Consider the following 25,498-nt stretch of genomic DNA (forward strand, 5'->3'; position numbering starts at 1 on the left):
TTACAGTACCCTGGGAGGCTGCAGTGGAAGAGGCCTATGAGCACAAGAAACTAAGGTACGCTGAACTTGTAGCTGATATGCAGTAATGTGGCTGGAAGGCAAGAGTCCAACCAGTTGAAGTAGGCTGCAGGAGATTTTTAGCCATATCGTCATCAAGGTTACTCCGGGGATTGGGAGTGCAAGGAAATATACAAACAGGCAGTAAAAGATCTCTCCAGAGCTGCTAAAAAGGGTAGACCTCTGGATGAGGAGAAAGGATTCCACTTGGGCACCCAAGTGAGTGAATGGAATTTAGGAGGTGACCCCAGGACACTGGGAAGGAAGATACCACTTGATAATGCAGAAGGAGCCACCACTCACTTGGCTTCCCTGCAGAGTCTAGGCAGCAAGGCTCAGAAATACAATAAAGGATATTAACATCTAGTCCTACATAACATACCAAACCTTTTCCATCTAGAACCATCTACTCTGGAAAAGAGATCATGAGATATAGGAGCAGAAGTAAGCCATTTGGCCCTTCGAGACTGCCTTTTTGCCCATAACCTTTGATACCCTGACTCTTCAGATACTTTTCATTCTCTGCCTGTGAGTATTCACTTATTCCATGCCCCTCATAATTTTGTAAACGCTAAAAGATTACCCCTTAGTCTCCTTTACTTTACGGAAAAAAGACCAAGCCTATCCAACCTCCCCAGATAATTCAAGCCCTCCAGTTCTGGCAACATCCTGGTGAACAGGCCACCAACTTCATCAAGATTTGGGTGGATGAGTATATGTCCACGCACACATACTGAGTGTTCCCCAACCATAAACCTTGGATGAATCAGACAATTCACAACCTGCTGAGGGGGAGAACAAGGGCATTTAAGGCCGGGGATCAGGATCTTCACGAGAAGTCCACGTATGACCTGCGAAAAGCCATCTCTGAAGCAAAGTGGCAATTCTCTGGAGACAGAGACAGATAGACGCCAGCTATGGCAGGGAGTGCAGGCCATTATAGTCTACAAAGTGATGGAAAATACGACTGATGGCTGTCACACTTCATTACCCAATGTACTGAACACCTTCTATGCCTGCCTTGAGAAGGAGAACCAAACAGTGCCAACTAGAATCCCTGAAAAAGCTGAGGACTCTATGATAGCTGTCTCTGATGGTGACATCAGAACATCATTCAAGAGTGTGAACCTTTGCAAGGCATCAGGCCCTGATGGCATACCTGGCGGGGTATTGAAAATCTGCATCAACAACTAGCCGGAGTGTTCACAGACATGTTCAACCTCTCATAGCTGCAGTCAGAGGTTCCCACCTGTTTCAAAAGGCATCAATTATCCCAGTGCCTAAGAAGAGTGGTATGAGCTGCCTCAATGATTATCGTCCAGTAGCACTATCTACTGTGATAAAATGCTTTGAGAGGCTGGTCATTGCCAGAATTAACACCTACCTAACCAAAGATCTGGACCAACTGCAATTTGTCTATTGTCACAATCGGTCCACAGCAGATGCAATATTCTAACCCTCTCTGGATCACCTTGAAAACAGCAATTCATACATATGGCTGCTCTTCATCGACTACAATTCGGCCTTAAATACTCCCAGTGCTGGTCAAGAAGCTACAAACTCTAGACCTTGTGTTTTTGATTCATAGTTAATTTATTTATTAAAGAATCTTGTCTATTCCCATATATTAGAACTCATTATCACATATAACATTTAAAATTATTCATTTAATATAAACAAATAAAGAAGGTTTACTTCAATATTCTTAGTTGTTTAAAAAAGAAATCATCCATTATCAAATGATCAATTGTTTTAAAAGGTAAATGAATTAAACAGCCACATTCTACATTGTTCACCTGCAAATGTTCCACTGTCTTCTGAGCTGTTGAGCAATAATCATATGCTGAATTCACCTTCAAGGGTGCAATTATTTTATCTTACAAGTAAAACTTTCCCAATAAAAATGGTCCCAGGTGTACAATACATTAACAAAGTAACTATCAACATGTTTTCAGTTTATTCTTCACTGCTGAATTGTTTTATTGCACAGTTTGTGTGACCAAGGTGTATTTATCCCACTCTTCTCAAAAAGCAAGAACAAATGGGACAATAAAATGTACATGGAAATGAAAAAAATGTATTGCTCGAAATAACTTAGTAGGACAGCAGTGTACCATTCAGAACAGTTTTACAACTGCATTGAAATAAAACACTTCATAATTGGGCAGTGTTCCCCTTGAATACAAAAAAATCTCCAGGCAAGTATAAATTGTTAATAATAATTGCAAAGGTATGAATATCGAATACAGGACAATTTTCACTCCAGTATATTATGAAGTGATAATAATACCTGCATATTGACTTTAATACTGATTATCTTCAAATTGTATTAAGACCAGGAATACAAACATGACAAATATTTCTCTGCTCTAGCCCTCTCAGCAATTTCTACGATTATCTTTGATTTAACAATTTAATTTAAAATATTTATGGCGTGGGATTCAATCAGACAATAAAAGCTACCTGGACATGTGGCTGTATTATTGCAAACTCGTGTTTCCCTCAGCGGACCGCTGCAGAGAGTCCCATATGGGGAGGCTACACAAGATCTTGTTCGCACCTGCCATCCCAAACCACATGTCAGTGAGCACACACTCCACTGAGACCACTCTTCAGCAGCAGGATCACCTAAACAGGAAGAAAATAAAACAATTAATTACCTAAATTACAAATCATGAAATACTTCACAGAAGGAACCATATTGTTCATAATAATTGTTACTTTTGTCAATTTATCTCCAGAAAATAAAACATAATTTAATTTAGTGGCAATGTTACAGCGAGGACTATCTCAGGAATCTCAAAGTTTAAGCAGCATAAAGCAGCGGATATGGTTGGTGCTTTGGAGATAAATGTTTCGGTACTTTTCTTGCCACTTCAGTTGAGTTATTAACCCTGTTTTCCCGATGCCTTTTTACCATCATGTTAATACGACAGTAATGATTATTATTGCAGGTTGTCACTTTTTTAAAAAATGCTTCTCTCCTTATTCTCAGTGATCTTTCATCAGCCTCTGCACCAGACAGAGAGGGAGAATGGGAGTAGGCTTGCAGAAACTGGAGAAGTTAATGTCAAACCAAGACCACCATAAATTGGAGAAATTTGATAGAATATTTGTAGATGTATTTGGGAGATAAATTGGTAAAATTAGTGTAGGTTACATACATACCACACACTTTAAAATAGATCTTATTTGAAATACTGAAGAATTCATATTCAGTGATTTTACAGAAACTATGGAGAATGCTATGTACGATTCACACGTAGTGCTAATTAAAATGATGTCATGAAATGAATAGACCATTGTCTTGGATTGGAGTCAGGTCGGTTATGTTGAACATTTTTACGAGACTTCTGACCTTTCTGCAAAGTGTTCACTCAAAGATCACTTCTGGGTTTTGTTTACCTAAAAACAACAGCTTGACCAAGAAGACTAACTCCTATTGTTTGCTGGAGAAGGTCAGGGGTTTTGCAAGTGAGAGAGTCACATGGGCTTTCTAGCAGTTGGAGAGAGACAGACAGACAGCTGAAACAAACAGGAGAAGCTGGTTGGAACTGAAACAAACTCCAGAGTGGCGGATGGCTGGAAGTGCTATCTGTCTGATGTTTCTCTTGGAATAAGGGGAACAGAAAGGCACTCTATGGTAGCTTGACAGAAAGAGGCTATCATCTGGAGAACCCTGATGGAGCAAGTTTCATCAGCAAGACATTGAGGTGATACCTCAGCTGTGGAAATCCTGGAACAAAAAAATCTCACTCTGTAAACCCTACAAGAACCTTCCTGAACGTAAACATTTACCTTTTGAGCACCAAAGCCTGGTGAACTTTATACATGTTAAATTCTGTGCACAATATAAGAATTGCCTGCAACCAGAGAACTTAGAAGAATGAGAAGTGAGATTGAACTGTGAACCAAATAACTTTTTTAAAATTTAGACGCACATTACATACACATGAGCTTAGAATTAGAAGGGAGTTAAGTTGGGTTTAGTTAAGTTAAAGTTTGATTCTGTTTTCATGTTTAAGTAATTACTTGTCTTGGTGAATGTCTATTGCTGCTGGGTTTTGGGGTCCTTTGGGGCTTGTAACAGAGGCAACAGCTAATTTTCAGTCTGGGCACCTTCCAACTCGATGGCATTAACATCTATTTCCCTGGTTTCTGTAAGTCTACTCCCATTCTCCTTCTCTTCCCCACCCTTCAAAATACATCAACTCACATTTATTCAAATTGAACTCCATCTGCCACTTTTACACCCGACTCTACATCCTATCTATATCCTTTTGTAACCTCAGACAACCTTCATAACCATCCACAACTCCGCCAAACTTCGTATCATCTGCAAACTTACTAACCCATTCTTCCACCTCTTAGAGCGTGGATTGACACATGGAAATATGACATTGTAGCTATCAGTACAACTTGGTTGCAGGATGGACATGATTGGCAGCTAAATATTCCAGGATACTGTTATTTTAGGCATAATAGAACAGGAAGGATAAAAGGTGGAGGAATCGCACTGGTTGTTAGAGAAAACATTACAGTGGTGCTATGGCAGGATAGATTGGAGGGCTCATCCAGTGAGGCAATTTGGGTGTAATTGAGGAATGGGAAAGGCATGAAAACATCAGTAGGAGTGTATTGTAGATCCTCTATTGGGCTGAGAGAATTAGAGGAACAAATTTGTAAGGAGATAGCATATATGTGTAATAAACATAAGGTGGTGATTATAGGAGATTTTAACTTTCCACACATTGATTGGGACACCCATAGTGTCAAAGGTCTGGATGGGTTGGAGTTTGTCAAATGTGTTCAGAAAAGTTTTCCAAATCAATACATAGAAGAACCGACTAGAGAGGGGACAGTATTGGATTTCCTATTAGGGAATGAGATAGGTCAGGATGGGAATACTTTGGGTCCAGTGATCTTAATACTATTAGTTTTAGGTTAATAATATAGAAGGATAGGGACAGGCCTATGATTGAGATTCTTGATTGGAATAAGGCTATTTAGAGGAGATGCAAAAGGATTTATAGGGTGTATTTTGAAATAATTTATTTTCAGGGAAGGATGCAACAGATAAATGGAGGGGAAATTTTGAGTACAGAGTCGGTTTGTCCCTTTGAGGATTAAAGGAAAGGTTAAAAAATAGAAAGAGCCTTGGTTTTCAAGGGATATTGGGAATTTGGTTCAGAGGAAGAGGGGTGTGGACAACAGGTATAAGAAGCAAGGAAAAGTGAGATGCTTGAGGAATATAAGGAGTGTAAAAAAGTCTTAAGAAAGACTAGAAGGAGATATGAGGCTGCTTTGGAAGGTAAGGTAAAAATAAATCCAAAGGGTTTCTACAGGTACATTAAAAGTAAAGAATAGTGAGGGATAAAATTGGGCCCCTCAAGGATCAGAGGGGTAGGTGATGTGAGAAGTCGGAAGAGATGGAGGAATTTTTAAATGATTTTTTTCTTCATTATTCATGAAGAAAAGGAATATTGAGCCAGGTGAAGTAAGGAAATCTGATAGTGAGGTCATCGATAATATACAGATTAATGAGGAGGTAGTATTGGCTATTTTAAAGAGAATCAAGGTGGATAAATCTCCGGGTCCTGACAAGATATTCCCTAGGTCCCTGAGGGAGGTTAGTGTACAAATAGTGGAGGCTCTGACAGAAATATTTAAGATGTCACTGGCCACGGGGGAGGTGCCGGAGGATTGGAGGTTAGCTTATGTTGTTCTGCTGTTTAAACAAGGCTACAAAAATAAACCTGTTAATTATACGCCTGTAAGTCTGATGTCGGTAGTGGGTAAATTAATGGATTGTTCTTAGAGATGGTTTATACAATTATTTGGAAAGACAGGGATTGATTAAGAGTAATCAACATGATTTTGTACATGGTAGATCATGTTTAACAAATCTTATAGAGATTTTCAAGGAGGTTACTTAGAAGGTTGATGATGGGTAGGTTGTGGATGTTGTCTGTGTGGACTTTAGTAAGGCCTTTGACAAGGTTCCTCATAAGAGGTTAGTTAGGAACGTTCAAGCATTAGATATTAATGTTGAAGTAGTGAAATGGATTCAACACTGGTTGGATAGGAGATGCCAGAGAGTAGTGGTGGAAAATAATTTGTCAAATTGGAGCCCGGTGACTAGTGGAGGGCCACAGGGATCTGTACTGGGTACATTGTTGTTTGTCATATATATTAATGATTTAGATGATAAGGTGGTAAATTAGATTAGTAAGTATGCAGATGGTGTGAAGATTGGTGGTGGTGTGGACAGTGAAGGAGGTTATCAAAGCTTGCAGTGGGATATAGGACAGTTAGAAGAGTGGGCTGAAAGATGGCAGATGGAGTTTAATACTGATAAATGTCAGGTGCTACATTCTGGTAGGACTAATCAGCAAAGGGCAGACACGTTAAATGGTCGACAATTGAGGAGTGCAGTAGAATAAAAGGATTTAGGAATTCTGGTACATAATTCTCTGAAAGTTGAGTCACATATAGATAAGGCGGTGAAGAAAGCATTTGGTATGTTGGGATGTCATGTTGAAGTTGTATAAGACATTGGTGAGGCCACATTTGGAATATCGTGTGCAGTTTTGATAAATAAATTATAGGAAGGATTTAAACAGAATAGAGAGAGTGCAGATGAGATTTACAAAAACGTTGCCTGGGTTTCAGGATTTGAGTTACAGAGAAAGGTTGAACATGCTGGGACTTTATTCCCTGGAGTATAGAAGACTGAGGGGTAATTTGATAGAGGTATTCAAAATTATAAGGCAGACAGATAGAGTCAATGTGGACATGCTTTCTCCATTGAGAGTGGGGGATATTCAAACAAGAGGACATGGATTGAGATTGAAGGAGGAAAAGTTTAGGGGAAACATGAGAGGGAATTTCTTCACTCAGAGGGTGGTGGGAGTGTGAAATGAGCTTCCAGCCAACTGGAGGGTTATGGGCCGGGTGCGGGTCAATGGGACTAGGTGGGAGAAGGTATTTGGCATGAACTAGAAGGGCTGAACTGGTCTGTTTCTGTGCTGTAATTGTTATATGGTTATTCGGCAACTACCCTCAGCCTCCCCCGCCCCCTCCCACCACCTCCAGCTAACAACCTAACCACCCAGTGCACATGACCTGCGGACTCTCCACCCACAAAATCACCCCTCCGTCACTGTTTGCCAACCTCACATCTGACTCTAATCCCATTGCCACCAAAACTAGATGGTACAGTGATGGGGACAGGGTCTTTATTAGGGCGGAAGTGCAGTGGCTACTCAAAGAGGGGATCATTGAAGCCAGCATTAGGCCTTTTAGAGCACAAGTGGTGGTGGTGAGAAATGGGAAGAAACACACAGAATGGTTATCAACTACAGTCAGACCATTAATAGATACACACAGCTGGATGCATAGCCCCTCCTCCATATATCAGATGTAATGAACTAAATCGCGCAATATCGGGTATTTTCCATCATCGAGCTAAAGTCGGCATGCCATCAGCTCCCCATCCGCCTGGAGGACCTCCAATATACTGGTTTCAAGGCGAATAGCTGCCTCTATCATTTCCTGACAGTCCCCTTCAGTGTCACCAACAAGGTCTTGGTCTTCCAAAAGTAGATGGACTGCATGATAAACCAGTATGAGGTGCAGGCCACATTCCCGAATCTGGATATCGTCACCATGTGCGGCCATGACCTGAAGGATTATGACACCAAACTCCTTAACGTCACGTACAATGTATAAATGCATAATTCACCTTGCCATCCTTAGCTGTGTCATTGAGAATGTAGTCATTGGCTCTGACCCTGATCACATGGCCTGCTTTTGTAACTCCCTCCTCCCCCCTCCCCCACAGCCTGAAAGCCCTGAAAAGGTGCCTGGGCTGTTCCTTTTACTATGCCCAGTGGGTCCCCAATGACATGGACAAGGCCCGCCTCCTCGTCAAATCCACCACTTTTCGCTTAAGACCAGAGGCTCATGCAGCCTTTAGCTGCATCAAGGCAGATATTGCCAAGACTATGATGCATGTAGTGGATGAATCCACCCTGTTCTAGGCAGAAAGCAATGCATGCAACTTCGTTCTGGCTGCCACACTTAACCAGGTGAACAGATCTGTTGCTTTATTTTCCCACACTCCTTGGGCCCCAAAATTCAACACTCCTCTGTCAAGAAGGAGGCCCAAGCCATTGTCAAGGCGGAATAACACTTGAGACACTAGCGGCTGATAAATAATTTAACTTACTGACTGGCCACTGTGCAGTTACGTTGATGTTCAATAACCAGCAGTGAGATAAAATCAAAAACAACAAGATATTAAGGTGGAAAATTTAACTTTCCACCTACAATTTCAATATCTTGTACCGGTCCGGGAAACTCAATGAGCCCCCAGATGCTCTATCCTGCAGAACCTGTGCCCATGCACAAATTGACTGCTTACAAGCCCTCCACAATGATCTCTGCCACCCTGGAGTCACCAGATTTTTTCACTTTATCAAAGCCCACAACCTCTCTTACTCCACTGAGGAGATCAGGTCGATGACCAAAAACTGGCAGATCTGCGCAAAGTGCAAACCAGACTTCTATCAGCCAGACAGAGCGTAGTTGATAAAGGCCACCCACCCCTTTGAACAACTGAGTAACAATTTCAAAAGACTCCTCCCCTCCTCGGATCGCAATGTGTACTTCCTCAACATCGTTGATGCGTACTTGCGTTTTCTGTTCTCCATTCCCTGCCCAGACATGGCAGCTGCCAGAGTTATAAAGGTCCTTCGCAGTCTCTTCACCGTTTGGCTTCTCCTGCTATATTCATAGCGACTGTGGGGCCCTCCTTTATTAGTGATGAGCTGTGCCAGTACCTGCTGGCCAGAGGCATCATCACAAGCAGGACTACCAGTTATAACCCCAGAGTGTGGAAAGGGAGAACACCATAGTTTGGAAGGTTGTTCTCCCAGCCTTGCAGTCTGGAGGACTTTCAGTTTCCCGCTGGCAAGAGGTGCTCCCTGAGGCGCTCCACTTGATCAGATCACTCCTATGTACTGTCATCAATGCTACACCACATGAACAACTGTTTTCCTTTCCTAGGAAGTCCACTACAGGGACTGCATTGCTAGCATGGCTGACATCCCCAGGGCCAGTGCTACTCCGGAACGTGAAGAGTCAGAAGTCTGACCCACTGGTCAAAAGGTATCCCTATATGGCTTATCCTGGTGGACATGAAGACATGGTCTCTGTTAGAGATCTGGCACCCTCGGGGGGCTCCAGAAACCATTAGAGATCACCCTGCACCCCTTTCACCTCTCACCATCCATGATGCACCAGGACCATGGCATGTTACCCCAGCTCCAATGGATGGCAGACCAGATTCATCACTGCACACCTATCAACCCAATGCTAATAACTGCATACAGGCACCCCAGAATGTCCAGGACCTCAGTTGCAGCCGGTACTACAACGGTCACAGCGAGAGATCAGACCACCCAAGAGACTTAACTTGTGATTATATCTAATGCACTTCATCCCGCCAGATAAAAACAAGGGGTGAATGTGGTAAACCACTCTCTGTATATTTATCTGTCAGGGAACACCCACTTCCTGACTGTAGTTGTGCCTCCATCCACAGACTCCTGAATAAAGGTGACTATTCTACAGCCCCCTTCCCAGTTCAGGACAGTCGACCAGCATGGACATGCCTCCATTATATTGTGAATAAAAGCCTGTCAGTTTTGCATAACTACCGGTCTTTTGGAGTTATTGATGGTATATCAGCTGCATCATATCTTTCATCAACCACAGTTCTCTTTTCCTATTATCCTTTCCCTGTCCCGGTCGGACAAACCTACCCTGAATTTTCTCCATGTTAATTCTGTGTTTCCAATTTACTCTCACTAGTCCTGCCTCATCCCATTGTAATTATCCATTCCCCAATTAAACACTTTCCCTGCTTTTCCTTATCCGTAGCTATGCTAAAGTTAGGGAGTTGTGATCACTCTCACCAAAATGTTAGCCCACCGAGAGGTCATTACCCTGTATTAGATCCAGTATGGCCTCTGCTCTCATCGGCTGGTCTACATACTGTATCAGGAATCCTTCTTGAACCTACCTGACAAATTCAGCCCATTGATTCCTCTTGCAGTCAGGAAGTGTTGTAATGGCACTGATTCACCACAGCTTACCAAAAAAATTTAAAAATACACTCACTCATTTCTTTCAGCACAGCATGAAGCCAACTTCCTTTTTTTATTATTTCACTGGACACAACATTGCATTCTTCAACTCCCAAAACACTACCCAATTAAACTCCTCTGACCTTCTCATTGGCTTACTGCCACAAGGTGATCCTGACACTTTCTCCTCCTCCTGCATCTGAGATTCATAATCCGTCTACTGACGCTTAACTCATGCAGGCACATCGCATCACCAAGAATGTCATCAGCCCAACGAAGGTAAGTATGCAATCGCGACAGCCCACCCTCTCCTCCTCAGCCTCCAAGCTATGCAAGGAGGTGACTGATTGGAACTGTCCCACTATGTAATGGTCTGGAGGGCTGACAGTTTGACCCAACCTTGTATGATACTGCAAGACAGGCGATGTACAGTCCAACAGTCAGGGATACGACTGGGCAGCTGGCTCTGCCTCCAAAGCAGAACATGGACTGTCAATATACACTGGCTTCAACCTGTCAATGGAAACCATGTCAGCTTTCCCATTCCTGTCAATCACAAAAGTCTTCTGGTGGTGTCATAAGACTAGAAAAGGGTCATTGTAAATAGGCTGAAGTGGTTTGCAAACAGCATCATGCTGTTTATTCCAAATACTCCTAACATTGAAATAGACTCATTTCAAACCCTCTAAGTGACTACATTTATGTTTTGTCCCTTGTCCGTCCCCATCCCCTAAACTCATTGCTCCTGACCTTCTGCCTATTCTCTGCACTCACATTCTGGTTCACACCCCCTCCCCACCAGCTCCAGCAAACCTGCCTGTCAATGATATTTGTCCCTCTCCAGCACAGGTCAGACATTCCCCAGAAGAGTTCCCTGCACCAACTCTTCTGCCACAATCATGAGATTACCTCCCTTGGGGTCTTACTTAATTTATTTCCTACCTCTCTATATTCCCTCTTCAGGACCTCATCCTGCTCCTATCAATCTCATCAGTGCCCACATGGAGCATGACATCTAGCTGCTCACCCTCTCTCTCCAGAATACTGTGAATCCGATCAGATGCGTTCCTAACCCTGGCACCTGGGAGACAACATATCATCCGGGAACCTTGATCTTATTCACAGATCTGTTTGCCTAACCACATGTTCCCAATCACCATGGCTCTCCTCTTTTCTCACCTACCCTTCTGAGCCAAGGGGCAGTCTCCGTGCCAGAGACGTGACCACTACAACTTGCCCCTGGAAGATTGACCCCCCAAAAGTATCCAAAAGTATCCAAAACAGTATAATACTTGTTGTTGAGGGGAATGGCCACAAGGGTACTCTACACTGTCTGCCTATTTCCCTTCCCTCTCCTAACAGTCACCTCCTGACATCTTCCACTCCCTTCTCCGTTTCCATAGGGATTGCTTCTCTCCATAACTCCCTTGCCGCACATGCATTCCCACTAATTTTCCCATTGCTACATATCCCGTGACCTCAAGAAGTGCTATTCTTGCACTTACACCTCCTCCACACCACTTCTCAGGGCCCCAAACAGCCCTTGCAAATGAAGCAACACTTCACCTGTGAATCTGGGGAGTCATTTAATGCACTGCTGTTCCCAATGAGGCCATCAGGGAGAGATTGGATACAGATTGGAGATCGTTTCATTGAGCAACTTCATCCCAATGACCAAACTCTTCAATTCCACACTCCACTGCCACACTGATACATCTAGTCATGTCCCCTTGAAGTGTCAAGTTGAGGCCACCCGCAAGTTAAAGATAAAAAAAACCTATATCCTGTCCTGGCCATCTCCAATAAGATGGTATCAATATTAACCTCCAAATTCCATTTACACCCCTCACCCAGTCCACCTTTCTATGAATGACTATTACAGATTTTTGATATTCAATTCATAGTAAAACTCAGATAATCTGAATTTTTACTGTGTCCAAATGTGCTGCTTATTTGGGCCATGTTCCCATGCTTTAAATCATGCTGAAGCCATATTCACATGTTCCCTGAAATCATACATTCTCTTCATTCTAATTGGGATGTGTTCCTGATCTCCCTTTAAACACACCCGGATCCTGTTCCCAGTTGTAGTTAAGATCATTTGGACCCCATTCCCATGGTTCTTTTAAATTTACTATGGCCCTGTTCCTTCAGTCAAAAGAAACTTATTGGGTGCTTGTAACCACATTCCCTTTAAATTCATGAAGACCTCATTCCCAAGCTCCCTTTAAACCTATGTTTATTTAAACCTGAAAATAGCTCCAATCCCAATGCCCCCTTAAGACTCATCAGGGTCCTGTTAAAATACCAGGGCCCTTTTTCCTATACTCGCCTTAAGCCTACCTCATGCACTGAAAGGTTATAATAATATATCTGATAATGTTGAATTAAAAATGTGTCTGGGAATACCAAACCCCTACAGGTGCTGGATTATGTGAGTTTCACTGTACATAATATTTATAAACTTGCAATTGACCCAAATATCAAAATAGAATTCCTGAAAAGTGAGACTCAGCTGAAATGGGCAATACCTTTTTTTAACAACTCAGAAATAAGACTATCTGTACTTACTTTATTCCTTTTCATTTTAATTCCATTTTGATTGATTCAAAAAGGGAAGTTTGATTGACAACTTACTTTTCTAATTAACAACTTATATTTCAAAATTAATGAAACATACAAAACTGAAAAATGGTATTACAATAATATGTAAAGATATAATGCATAACATTAGAGTAATGTGTTTTTGTTTAAACATATTAGCATTTATATTGCTTTTTTCCCAAGCTTTTCTAATGTCGTCACTGAGACAATTTGCATTTTCAAAATGGTTTGAGCATTTTCCAGTGTGACATCTGGTTTATGTCACAAAATTACATTCAAGCTTTTACTTAAATGTTAAGAGTTGTTTAATAATAAATTAAACTGGAGTAACAATAACATTCATCAATAAGGAAACTTTAGCCCCTTTTCCACTGGCACCCTGTCCCAGGAATTAACTGGGAATTTACGTGGACAGGGTCTAATGGAAAAGGAACACTGTACAAACCCCGGCATCAAATGACATTACTTCATCTCTACCTCGACTCATATCGCCAGCATTTGCTGACTCCGGCGTGCTGATAAAACCAATGGAACTGGGACAGTAGAAAATCACCTGTTTCCAGTTGAAGGTAAAACATTCCGATCCCTCGGGATGAGTGTGGTCAGTGGAAAAGCACTTAGTGTCCCAGTCAAGGGTGGCCCAGTGGAAACAGCAAAAAGGGCTTCCGATCCCGGGACACTGCACGGCCAATTAACTGGAAGGCCAGTGGTATAGACATAAGAGTGCTCCATACTAACAAGAGACGCAGACATCCATGTGACGAAGTACCAGGATGATTCATCAACATAAAGACCAGGTAAATAAATGTTGGGCTTTTAACAAAAAACCTGCCTGAAATAAAACTGGTGGGAATGCATTGCCACATACTTTCCACTAACTGACTTAAACAGAGAGCAAGGCAATGCCAAATTGAAAACAGCTGCAATTTTGATGTCATCAATTTTTCATCTTACACATTACTTTAAAAAGATTCCCTGCTCAGAAAGATCATGATTTTGTTGACCACTGCTTCATAGCTGTTTAACACTGGCAATGTTTGTTATGCTACAAATATTTTGTTCTTTGGTTTAATAATAGCATCCAAGTTGAAAAGTCAGAATCTTAAGAAAAGTCAGAATTACTGAAGACTCCCGGCAACTTTATTGCAGAAAAACATAAAAAATAGGAGCAGGAGAAGACCAACTGCTCCATCATTCATGACTGATTTGGCCGTTGATTCAGCTCCACTTTCCACTATTATCCATACCCTTAATTTCCTCGTTCTTCAAAAACCTACATGTCTTAAATAATTTAATGAGAACGCCTATAACGTTTCATTAGATGGAAAATTCCACATATTAACTGGTCTCTGGGAGAAGCAGTTCTTCAACTTTGTCAAATCTACTCCCTCAAATCTTGAGGCTATGACCCTAGCTCCAGTCCCACTGCCAATGGAAACAACCTCCCCCTGCTTCTACATTATAATTATCATAATTTTACACATTTATATACTTCCTTCTGAACTCCAATAAATGTAGTCCCAGGTGATTCAATCTCTCCTCATAAACTAATACCCCCATTCCCAGATTCAATTTGGTGAACATCCTCTGCACTGTCTCCAAAGCCTGTATATAATTTTCCAGTAAGAAGACCAGATCTGCATGCAGTATGATAGCTCAGTGGTTAGAGCATTGGTCTGGTAAACCAGGGGTGGCAAGTTTGTTCCTCACTGGGGCCTCATTTCTGTGAGGGGCGCTTGACAAAGTGGTGACTTTCTGTCTTCCTTACAGCAGACAAAGTTAAAGAATTTAACCCTAATATGCTACATTCTAAATGTAGTATTACATGACAATAATGGAACCTTTACTTCTGGTACTTCTATATTGACAGTAAACTCTTATAGTCCCATTCCTAATTTTATTTGTATCCTTTACAAAGGACCAGATCTAAGATAGCTTGCTCCCTTGGAAGTCATGCAACATGCAGATCAAGACAAATATCATGGATGCATTCTCTGAACTCCTCTAGACTGTCTCAACTAACTCAGTATGTCCAATCAATATCGAGATATAAATCCTCCAATGCAATTGCAGTTCCATTCTTACATTTGTTAAGTTATAGATTACCAATGGTTTCCACTGGAAAAAGAATATAATCAAATAGCAAGAGATACCAAAAATCTGTTTCTTCTCAGGTTCAAATCCTTACTAATTCCTGCCTTTGCCTTTTGATAGAAACTAAATGCTTCAATCTTAAAGTAGCTTGAATTTTGTGCCAGAATTACATACACACATTTCAGATTAATCTAAAATTTAAAAAAGTAAATTTTGCTCATTTGATAATACACTGACATCTAACTCAGGAATTCTAAATCCTGCTTCAGGAATTAGAGCATATAATCTCGGCAAAATAGTCTGTCTAGATGCTATTCTTAGAATAACATTTTAAACTGTTATTATGCCTCAAATGAATGTTAAAAATGCTTATTCAATGCTAAGATAAGGAAAATTGCTTGCTCACATTATTACCATTTCTTCCCAAAAACAAAGTCTGGCTGAACGAATTAATGACTGGATCTCCTGGAATCATTTTCTCTGCAAGTGGTTCTACATTTCTCGACATACGAACAGTCAATGTACATCAAAGAGACAAACATTACCTAAGTTGATGGAAGGAGAAGGAAAGAAAAGAATGGACTCTGTAGAATTTCTGGTGTATTTTTGTTGAATGACAACATTGTCTGACTGGCTTAATGCAACCTAGATTGTATACCTAAAATGGATGAGAGGGGGGTGGGGTGGGGGGGTGGCTTGGGAGGAGGGGGGGGGGGGGGGGAGAAAAAGTCACTGTAAATGTGTGAAAAAGAAAAAGTGTATATCATGGCTAATGTGATTTATGGTGTGAAAAATAAAATTTTTTTAAAAAAGAGGCTTATATGTAAGAGATACTTCTGAGTATATAATGTTAAAATACTGCACTTAATTTAGTTAATTAATAGTTAACGATCACTCAATGATATAGGAATTGCCAACACATTCATTATGCTCCAGGATACCAATTAAAATCTCATAAATTCGGCAGCTGGTACTGTTCTTCCAGAACGTCTGCCCTTCTGGTGAAATGAAATATTGTAAAATTATTGGAAGTATTCTTTTTTAAATGCCTTAACCTGCAATAGTTGATATTAGGGTACTTTTAGAAAACTTTTAATAGATTTTTTTCTGGCAATTCAGTTACTGCATTCTTTGTTCTGTGTAAATGAATGATTCACATATTTACAATGTGTTCCAATTCACAGTTAGCAAAATGCCTTTATAGCCCCAGCAATCAGGACTTGGGCTTGAATCCTGTGCTGCGTTAGGAGTTTGTACGTTCTCCCCATGTCTCCGCGGGGGCTCCAGTTTCCTCCCACCATTCAAGACGTACTGGGGGTACAGGTTCATTAAGTGTAAATTGGGCATCATGCACTAATGGCTCGAAGTGGCCAGTTACCATGTTTTAAGTCTAAATTTAAATTATTGACATGAGTGGAGAAGGGTTTGGATGGTGTTGCATTTCGAAAAAGCAGTCTTATAGGGGTTGTCTATATATCAATAAAGAAAATATATATTCTATCTAATATTAGTCTAGTTAGATAAGTGAATCGTTGGAATAATAGCCAGAGGAGTGGTTTTCCAGAGATAATGATCAAAAGGAATGTTCATTGGATTTAAGTCCTAGCACATACTTTTTAACCAGATTTAATAGCATTTTATAATTCATTTTATAATCATCTCAGTTAAATAGAATGGCCACTATGATTCTTCACTATTTACTTATGCTCTCTTTGGGGTTCCAAACTTGAGCTTCCTGCAGTCAACCACTTTAACTTCCCCAACCTTTCCCCACACAGATCTATCTGTCCTCTGCCTCATCCATTAACAGGGGGAGACCAAACATAAACTTGAGCAACAACACATTGTATTCATCCTGGTCAGTTTGAACCTCAGAGTACGGGACATCAATTTTTCAAATTTTAGTTAACACCGATCCTCATCTGGTTCCACTGTTTCAATCTTTACTTTATCTACTCCCGTGGTTACTTTTTTTCCCTTTTTTCCTCTCCCATCACTTCTTATCAGTCTTTCTCTCAACCTATATCTCCACCACTCACTTCTGTCTTCTACCCTATCACTTTTGAGCCCCTCCTTTCTTTCTCCCTTTCTATCTGTAATTTAATCTTTTCATCTTTATCTTGATAAAGATTCCAGAGCCAAAAGGTTGACTGATCATTTCCACACATGAATGCCGTCTGTTCTGCTGAGTGCCTCCAACACTTTACTTGTTTGCTTGAGACTCCAGCATCTGTGTTTCTCTATTGGTCACTATCATTCTTCAGATCTCCATTAAAATCAGAAATGATTTGAGGTGGGTTCTAGATATTTTACTTTTTAAACTTCCAGTTGAATTGTATTAGCTCATTAATACTCATATTCTCCTCACTGCACTGTAGTTCAGTCATACAATGCAGATTTAGGGGACAGTATGGTTACCAAAACTGTTAGCACAACGACATTGCAGCGCCAGCGACCCAGGTTTCAAGCCGCTGATGTCTGAATAGGATTTGTATTCATTTCTGCGTTGAAAGTAGGTTAGTTGGCCACATGTATGTAATTGGGTGGGGTTGGCTTATAACTGGAAAGGTTTGTAACCGGACTGCATCTCTAAATTAAATAATTATTTGTGCTCATCGAATAGAATCAAACAATTGGACATGTTGCGCTTGTCATAGTTAATTAGATCAGAACTATAGCATATTCCAATTTCACAATCCCTTAAAAATCTCAAAGATTAAAACCTAACAAATGAAGCTTGGAGATTTTCAACTGACCTAACAATTCCATTTGGTACAAATTCAGTCACATATAAATTAAAATATAATTTTAATATCAATGGTAGTTTTAATACACAAAAAAAATGCTAGAAATTTATTTTTTATTTCATTGAAACTTTTAAAATTTTAATGATTAATTTCAGTGGATCAAATCATAAAAATCTCCTTTTATATTGCATGGCTTTGCACAATTACCCAAGATAAATGTCCGTCACATAACCTTTAAAACATAACTAATCATCTTCCAACTTTATTCTTAAAAATGTATTTTTTAATTTTTATTTTAAACATCATTTGTAATGTACCAGTGTGACAAAATATAGATATGTTTTTGGGAGATAAATTGGAGCAGGGTTTTTAGTGTAGGTCGGAAACAAACACTTTAAAATAGATCTTATTTAAAATACTGGAGCTCTGCTAATCTAAAAGCTTGGGAGAGTGCTAAAGAGACTTCACTAATGGATTGTTGTTTACAAAAAGGCAACAGATGAAAAAACATTTTTTTTCAAACTTTATTTAAAAGATAATAATAAACATAACATACAGTATAGAAATAATCCAAAAAAACATTGTATTAACACCAATCCCACCCCTACAGCCAACTCCCTTAAGGGGAGCAACAAAAAAAGACATTATAAAACATAGAAAATAGGTGTAGGAGTAGGCCATTTGGCCCTTCAAGCCTACACCGCCATTCATTTTGATCATGGCTGATCATCCACTCAGTTCCAGCTCTCTCTCCATACCACCTGATCCCCCTAGTCACAAGTACTAAATCTAACTCTCTCTTAAATATAGCTATGGAACCGACGAGAGCAGAGGCCATACTGGATCTAACACTTTAAATAAAAAATCCCACTCAAGCCTATTAAAAGCTTTTTCTGCTCTCAATATGCGTTGACCAAAGTAATTAATCGAAAAATATTACATGATGCATTTCTATTCTTAATAAAACCCTGTTTGATCAATATGTACCAATTTAGGTAAATATTTAGCAAATCTATTAGCTAATACTTTTGCTATATCTTTATAATCTACATTTAATAAAGAAATAGGTCTATATGAAGACATTTTTAATGGATCTCTATCTTTTTTTGGAATGACAGTTATTAAACCACTTGAACATGATTCTGGTAACTTCTGATCGTTAGTAACTTGATTCAACACTTCTCCAAATACATTAGAGAAATCATCATTAAAAAAGTTTATAAAATTCCACAGGGAATCTATCATCCCCTGGGGACTTTCCATTAGGCATTTCCTGAATAGATTCCTTAATTTCAAAATCCATAAATGAAGATTCCAATTCCTGAACCTCGTTTCCATCTAATACCAGTAACTTTAATTTAGTTAAGTAAGAACCATTATCCTGTTTCCCCTCAGAAGTATATAATTTTAAATAAAATGAATAAAACTGGTCATTAATTTTCTGAGGTTTATAAGTAACTTTTGAATAACAGCATTAATAATCCGAGATGTCTGTTCAGCTTTCAATTGCCAAGCAAGTACCTTATGAGCTCTTTCCCCCAACTCATAATAACACTGTTTAGATCAATTAATTAAGCGCTCAAACTGATAAATTTGTAAAGCATTATAACGTAATTTCAACCTCGCTAATGCGACTTCTTTATCTTCTGATACAACTTTCTGAAAATCTTTCTCTAACTTAGCAATCTTATTTTCTAACTCTAAATTTTCTGCCATATATTGTTTCTTAACTTTCAGAGAATAACTAATAATCTGCCCCCTCAAATAAGCTTTTAAAGCTTCCTATATTACAAAATTACTATCCACAGAATTATCATTCTCGGTCAAAAATAAAGAGCTGTAACAAACTCTCTTTTTTCAATAACATTGCATTAAACCTCCATCTAAATGACAAATGTACTACCTCCAAACTTTCACAAGAAAAAAGTAATAATGAATGATCTGATATAACTCTACTTATATATTCAGCTCTTAATACTCTACCTTGTAAATGTGCTGATACCAAAAATAAATCAATTCTGGAAAACGAATCATGTCGTGAAGAATAAAAAGAAAAATCTTTCTCTGTAGGATTAACTTTTCTCCAAATATCCACCAATTTAAATCTTTCATTAACGCATTAATTTGTGTTGCCATCTTTGATTTCCTTATACTTTTTGGATTTCTATCCAATAAAGGGTCCAAAACACAATTAAAATCACCACCAGCTAAAACAATTTCATTAGCTTGAGTGAATAGAAAATCTTCTGAAATAAACTGCTCATCATCTATATTAGGGGCATAAGGATTCAGCAAACTCCAAGATTCAGCAAAAATTTTACAGTTCACTCTTAATACTCTGCCAGCGTACCCCTCTGAAGATTCCAACTCAAATGGTAATTTTTTATGAATCAAAATCGCTACTCCTCTTGCTTTAGAACTAAAAGAAGAAAAACATGACCAACTTAATCTCTTTTCAATTTCAAATGTTCTTTTTCAGTCAAATGAGTTTCTTGTATAAAAACAATATCAATTTTCATTTTTTTTAAATAGGCCAATATTCTTTTTCTCTCAATTGGATTATTTAATCTCTGAACATTAAAAGTTGCAAAATTCAATTTAGACATCTTTTTTTTAACTACTAATATATTTACACACTATAAAATAATGCTCCCCTCTATAATTCTTCCAAAAAACCCTCAAACAACCCCCCAGAAAAATACAAAAAAAACCACCCAAAGGTAGTAATACCCTAAAAATCTGGGCGTGGTAAACCCACTAGCGGCAGATGACTATCAAAGTTTTCAGTGTCATCCACCCCCCACCCCCAGCCAGATACATATTTATTATTTAATTAAACACAATCAAATATAGTCCATATATTCAGCCCAATGATTCCAAGCCCAACAACTGCTCCGGATCTTCAACATCAAGAAGACTTTGTGTCAACTCTTCTTTCTTTCCATTCACATGTCCATTTCCATTTCCATTTACCCTCCTCTTAGGAGAAAACGGAGAACGCCAATTTCTTCGCAATTACGGCAAATAATTAGCAATCATGATCATTCTCAAAAAATTGAGATTGAAAATTTCCATAAAATACCTTCAAAATTGCAGGATAACGAAAAGCAAACTTGTAGCCTTTTCGCCACAAAACATCCTTGGCCATATTAAATTCTTATCGTCTTCTAATAACATCTTGGCTCAAATCGGCATAAAAGAACATTCTGTTATTTTGAACCATTAATGGAGACTGACTCTGCTGTGCTTTCTGTACCGCCATACATAAAATCATTTCTCTATCTTGGTATTTTAAACAACGAACCAAGACTGCTCTCCGTGTTTGTCCTGGAAGTGGTTTTCTTCTCAGAGCTCTGTGAGCCCTATCCAGTTCCAAGCCTTCATGAAAAAACTCTTCACCCAGCACCTCTTGGATCCAGTGCTTAAAATTTTTTTATAGGGTCAACACCTTCAATGTCCTCTGGAAGACCAACTATTTTCACATTATTCCTTCAGCTTTCATTTTCCAATGAATCAATCTTCTTCATTAAATCTCTTTTTTGAATCCCCCAATCTACAAAAGAACCTTCCACTTTTTCTCTATTTTGTTCTACCTGATTTTGACAACCAGAAAAGGCTGTTTCAATTTTCTTAAAATTATCTTGCACAGTATCAACTGATTTTATACATCTTTCAATATCACTCTTAACTATAGTCATTTCGTGTTTCACAATTGACATTCCATCACACATGGTATTCATTTTTATTTTCATCTCCATAAATCCTTGATTTACTTGAGTTGATATTTGCTTTGACATATTATACATTTGACAAGCAATCCCTTCCCAAACAGTAAACACTGAATCCATTCCAGATACTACCTCCACTTTTTGAGATCTACCTCCTTTAACTACAGGCTCCTCCTCCTGGACAAATTCCAATAAGGTAAGTTCCTCTTCTTCCTCAGTCATCGTAGCTCCTTTGGCTGAACGGCTGCGTGTCTGGATACTCGACGCCAGCACCCCAACCCTTCAGGACGCCGGCATTCGGGCTCCCCCGCAGCCCATACTTTATCCAGCAATTCGCAGAACCGGGATGCCCCACGCAGTCCAGGTAAAGCCATTGGTTGCACAGGAGCATTCTCCGACGCTACACTGTGCACCACTGGGCCACCCAGCGAGGTCGCAGGTCCCCTTGTTAGCCGTGCTGCCCGCGCCCACGACTTCACGTGAATGCGGGTCGGCAACAGCTGAGCTCACCAAGATGTTGGCGCCATATTGCAGAGGCAGAATCGGCACCAGAGTCGAACAGGCTGGAGTCCTCTGAGGCTTGGAGACTCCCAACGATGACTCCGTGGATTCAGCTATGCAGATAGGCCTCAATCCTTCCGCACTTTTGTATGGTAATTATTTCTGAAGTTGCGGTTTAAATTTTTTCACATTAGATGCCATCATAAATCACTGTTATTTAAAAAACAGTAAATATTATTTTTAACTACTTTTATGCTTTTTAAAAACCGGGTATTTAGTGATCCAGCTGGGGGAAGGTGGAATACACGTTTTTCTTCTATGCCATCTTGCCACACCCCCCACAGATGAAAGAACTTGTCGGAGCCGCATTCTGTCTGGAGGGTAACTTGCTGTTCTAAGAGGGTCATGTGGTTTTGCAAGAGAGAGTCAAACAGGCTTTTCACTTTGAGAGAGAGAGAGAAAAAGAAAGAAATAGAAAGAGAGAGAGAACAGTTCTACAGTGTTACAACCAGCAGCAACAACTGAGACTGGAACAGGAGAAGCTGGAAAACTTGTGGAAAACCCCTTTTGGAAGACGGGTTTTCAGTGCTTAGTTCACCCTGGTCAAAAGAGAACTGGCTGTCTAATGTTTCACTTGGAATAAGAGAAACAAAAAGGAACTCTGTGGTGACCTGAAAGAAAAAGGTTATCATCTGGAGAACCTTGAGGGGGCAAGTTTTGTCAGCAAGATACTGGAGAGGCTGATTACAAAGGAATCAGTTGTGGGTGTCCTGGAACAACAAATCTCTCTCTGAAAACTGACAAGAACCTTCCTGAGCGGTAACTATTTACCTTTCAAGCACCAAAGCCTGGTAAACTTTATAAATGTTCAATTCTGTGCACAGTATAAGAATTGCCTGCAACCAGTGAACTTGGAGGAATGAGAAGTGAGATTGGACTGTGAATCAAAGAACTTTTCTGAACTTACACACACATTACATACATGTGCGCTTACAATTAGAAGGGGGTTAAGTTTGGTTTTCTTAAGTCAATAGTGGTAAGTTAAAGTGTGATTCTGTTTGCATGTTTAAAGATAATTAAAAACAACTTTTGTTTAAGTAACCATTTGTCTTGGTGAATATCCTTTGCTGCTGGGTTTTGGGGTCTCTGGGCTCGTTTTTCTCTTCCACCCTCAATTTCTCCAATTCCAATTGCAACTCAAAAGATCTATACTCTGGAAAATTATCTGTCTTTCTCAACATATTTTAATATTTCACTATAATCCTATGTATTTGTGTTTTCCTCATCCAATGTTTGATTTTAGTCAGTTTTAATGCCTTAGAAATAACCATCAGCTCCTCTTTTCTCTTGATGTGCAGCTCTGCAGGTGATGGTTGTGACAAAAATCTATGAACATCCATTGCTGCTGTTTTTCCACACACAAGCTTCAAATTAGCATGAAAAAAAACTAATCAACTAATAAATAACAAAAAACTCCAATTTGAAAGCGAGAGCCCTCATAAAATGTTACGAACCCAGAGGACCCAAAAACCCAGCAGCAATAGATATTCACCAAGACAAATGGTTAATTAAAGAAAAGTTGCTTTTAATTATCTTTAAACATGAAAACAGAATCACACTTTAACTTATCACATGAGATGTGCTGATGTCTTACGATGATTAAAGTTTATTAATCACAACTCTCAATCAAATGTGGTTGATTAATAGTGCTACAGCTGCCACAAGGAGTATTTTGCTTCATATTAACTGTATCAGTTAAACGTGCCCAGGCATCAGCACTTGATCTGATTGAATTAGTGACAACATTTGCAAAGAAAAAGGCTCGTAAAGTGTGATTTTGATGTTTCTGAATCTGAAACTTTTATGAGACTACACAATTCACAAGATTATTACCTCTGACAAGGAGGTTACGTTTTTAACCCTGTTTGTTTCTTTATCTGATTGTAAGCAAAATATTGTCCTAACATGATGGGTTGGTTACTCCAATAACCTTAAAAAGTGTATAGACTTAAAGATATGTGAAGTAAAAGGTTTTCACAAAATAAAGGAACAGAAATAGGCCCATTGAGTCTGCTCTGCCACTCCACCATGAGCTAAATCATTCTCACATCTAGTTCCAATTTCCAGCCTTTTCCCCATATCCCTTGATACCTTGACTAATTAGATATCCATCGATCTCCTCCTTAAATTCCCTCATTGATCGGTCCCCACAGCTGTATATGGCAACAAACTCCACAAATCCACGACCCCCTTGCTAAAGAAATTTCTCCTCATCTCTGTTTTAAATGGGGACACTCTAATTCTAAGACTGCCTTCTTGTCCTGGAATCAAGGGAAACATCTTATTCACATCTACTCTGTCTAATCTTTTCAGCATTCAAAATGTTTCCATGACATCCCCTCTTATTCTACTATTCTCCAACGAATACAGTCCAAGAGCCGATAAATGCTCCTCATATGTTAGCCCTTGCATTCCAGGAATCATCTTCGTAAATCTTCTCTGAACTCTTTCCAATATCAGTACATCCCTTCTAAGATAAAGGCCCCAAAACTGTGCACAGCTCCAAATGAGGTCTCACCAGTGCCCCATAGAGCCTCATCAACACCTCCTTACTCTTATACACTATTCCCCTTGAAATGAACACCCACATAGCATTCACTTTGTTTACTGCTGATCCAACCTGGTGATTAACCTTTAGGGTATCCTGCACAAGGACCCCCAAGTCCCTGTGCACTTGAGAATTTTAAATTTTCTCCCTATTTAAATAATAATCTGCCTGTTTACTTCTTCAAGAATGTACAACTGTACTTTTCTTAACATTGTATCTCATCTGCCATTTCTTTGCCCCTTCTACTAAGCTGTTCAAGCCTCTCTGCAACCTTTCAGTTTCTTAAACACTTCCTGCTCCTGCACCCATCTTGGTGTCGTCTGCAAACGTAGCCACAAAACCATTTAATCCATAATCTAAATCATCAGTATGCATTGTAAAAAGAAGCGTCCCCAACACCAACGCCTGTGGACACAAGTAACCAGCAACCAACCAAAACAAGATCTCTTTATTCACACCCTTTGCCTTCTGCCTATCAGTCAATGTTCCACCCAATCTAATATCTTTCCTGTAATTCCATGGGCTCTCATCTTATGAAGCTGCCTCTTATGTAGAACCTTATCAAAGACCTTTTGAAAATCTATATACACAACATCCACATCCTCTCCCTTGTCCATCCTACTTGAGATTACCTCAAAAACTTCCAATAGGTTGGTCAGGCATGAATTGTGTTGCTCTTGGAGGAGGTATGCATTCTACCAAGTGCCCTTTAGTTCAAAATAATTTGTGTGCCAAAATATTTTATTTTACATTTGAGAAAGATAATCAAAGATTAACGTATGACTTATTCTTGAAATTTAAATTAAATTTAGCAGTTTCATGTTTCATGCTTTTCATTAATTCTACAAAACATCTGTTTTTGAACATCAAAATTGGCAATTTTTTGCGAATATTTGGCCTTGCCTACGGTGCAAAATATTCTGGCACATGTGCCATCGTTTGAGCTCTCCCAACCCCCAATACCCCCCCCCCCACCCCCACCCCCAGGAGAAGACTACCCCTTCTTGA

At 39.5% G+C, this 25,498-nt stretch overlaps 1 protein-coding gene across 14 annotated transcripts in view; it reads right to left on the reverse strand.

Moving 5' to 3' along the window:
• Positions 1 to 25,498, reverse strand: part of LOC138741615 (adhesion G protein-coupled receptor B2-like) — a 711,436-nt gene that overhangs the window by 601,219 nt on the left and 84,719 nt on the right. For 10 of the 14 annotated variants that reach the window (XR_011343611.1, XR_011343612.1, XR_011343613.1 and 7 more), the window contains exon 3: positions 2,521 to 2,685. Coding sequence is in view for 7 of the 14 variants with exons in the window: in XM_069895953.1 (XP_069752054.1) it covers positions 2,521 to 2,685 (165 nt within the window). In the remaining 7 variants the exon portion in view is untranslated. Of the gene's footprint in view, positions 1 to 2,520; positions 2,686 to 25,498 lie in introns of those variants that run through there. The other 4 variants (XM_069895960.1, XM_069895955.1, XM_069895954.1 and 1 more) reach the window with 2 other exon arrangements.

The sequence above is a fragment of the Narcine bancroftii genome, chromosome 8 (assembly GCF_036971445.1).
Source record: "Narcine bancroftii isolate sNarBan1 chromosome 8, sNarBan1.hap1, whole genome shotgun sequence".
Classification (NCBI taxonomy): domain Eukaryota; kingdom Metazoa; phylum Chordata; class Chondrichthyes; order Torpediniformes; family Narcinidae; genus Narcine; species Narcine bancroftii.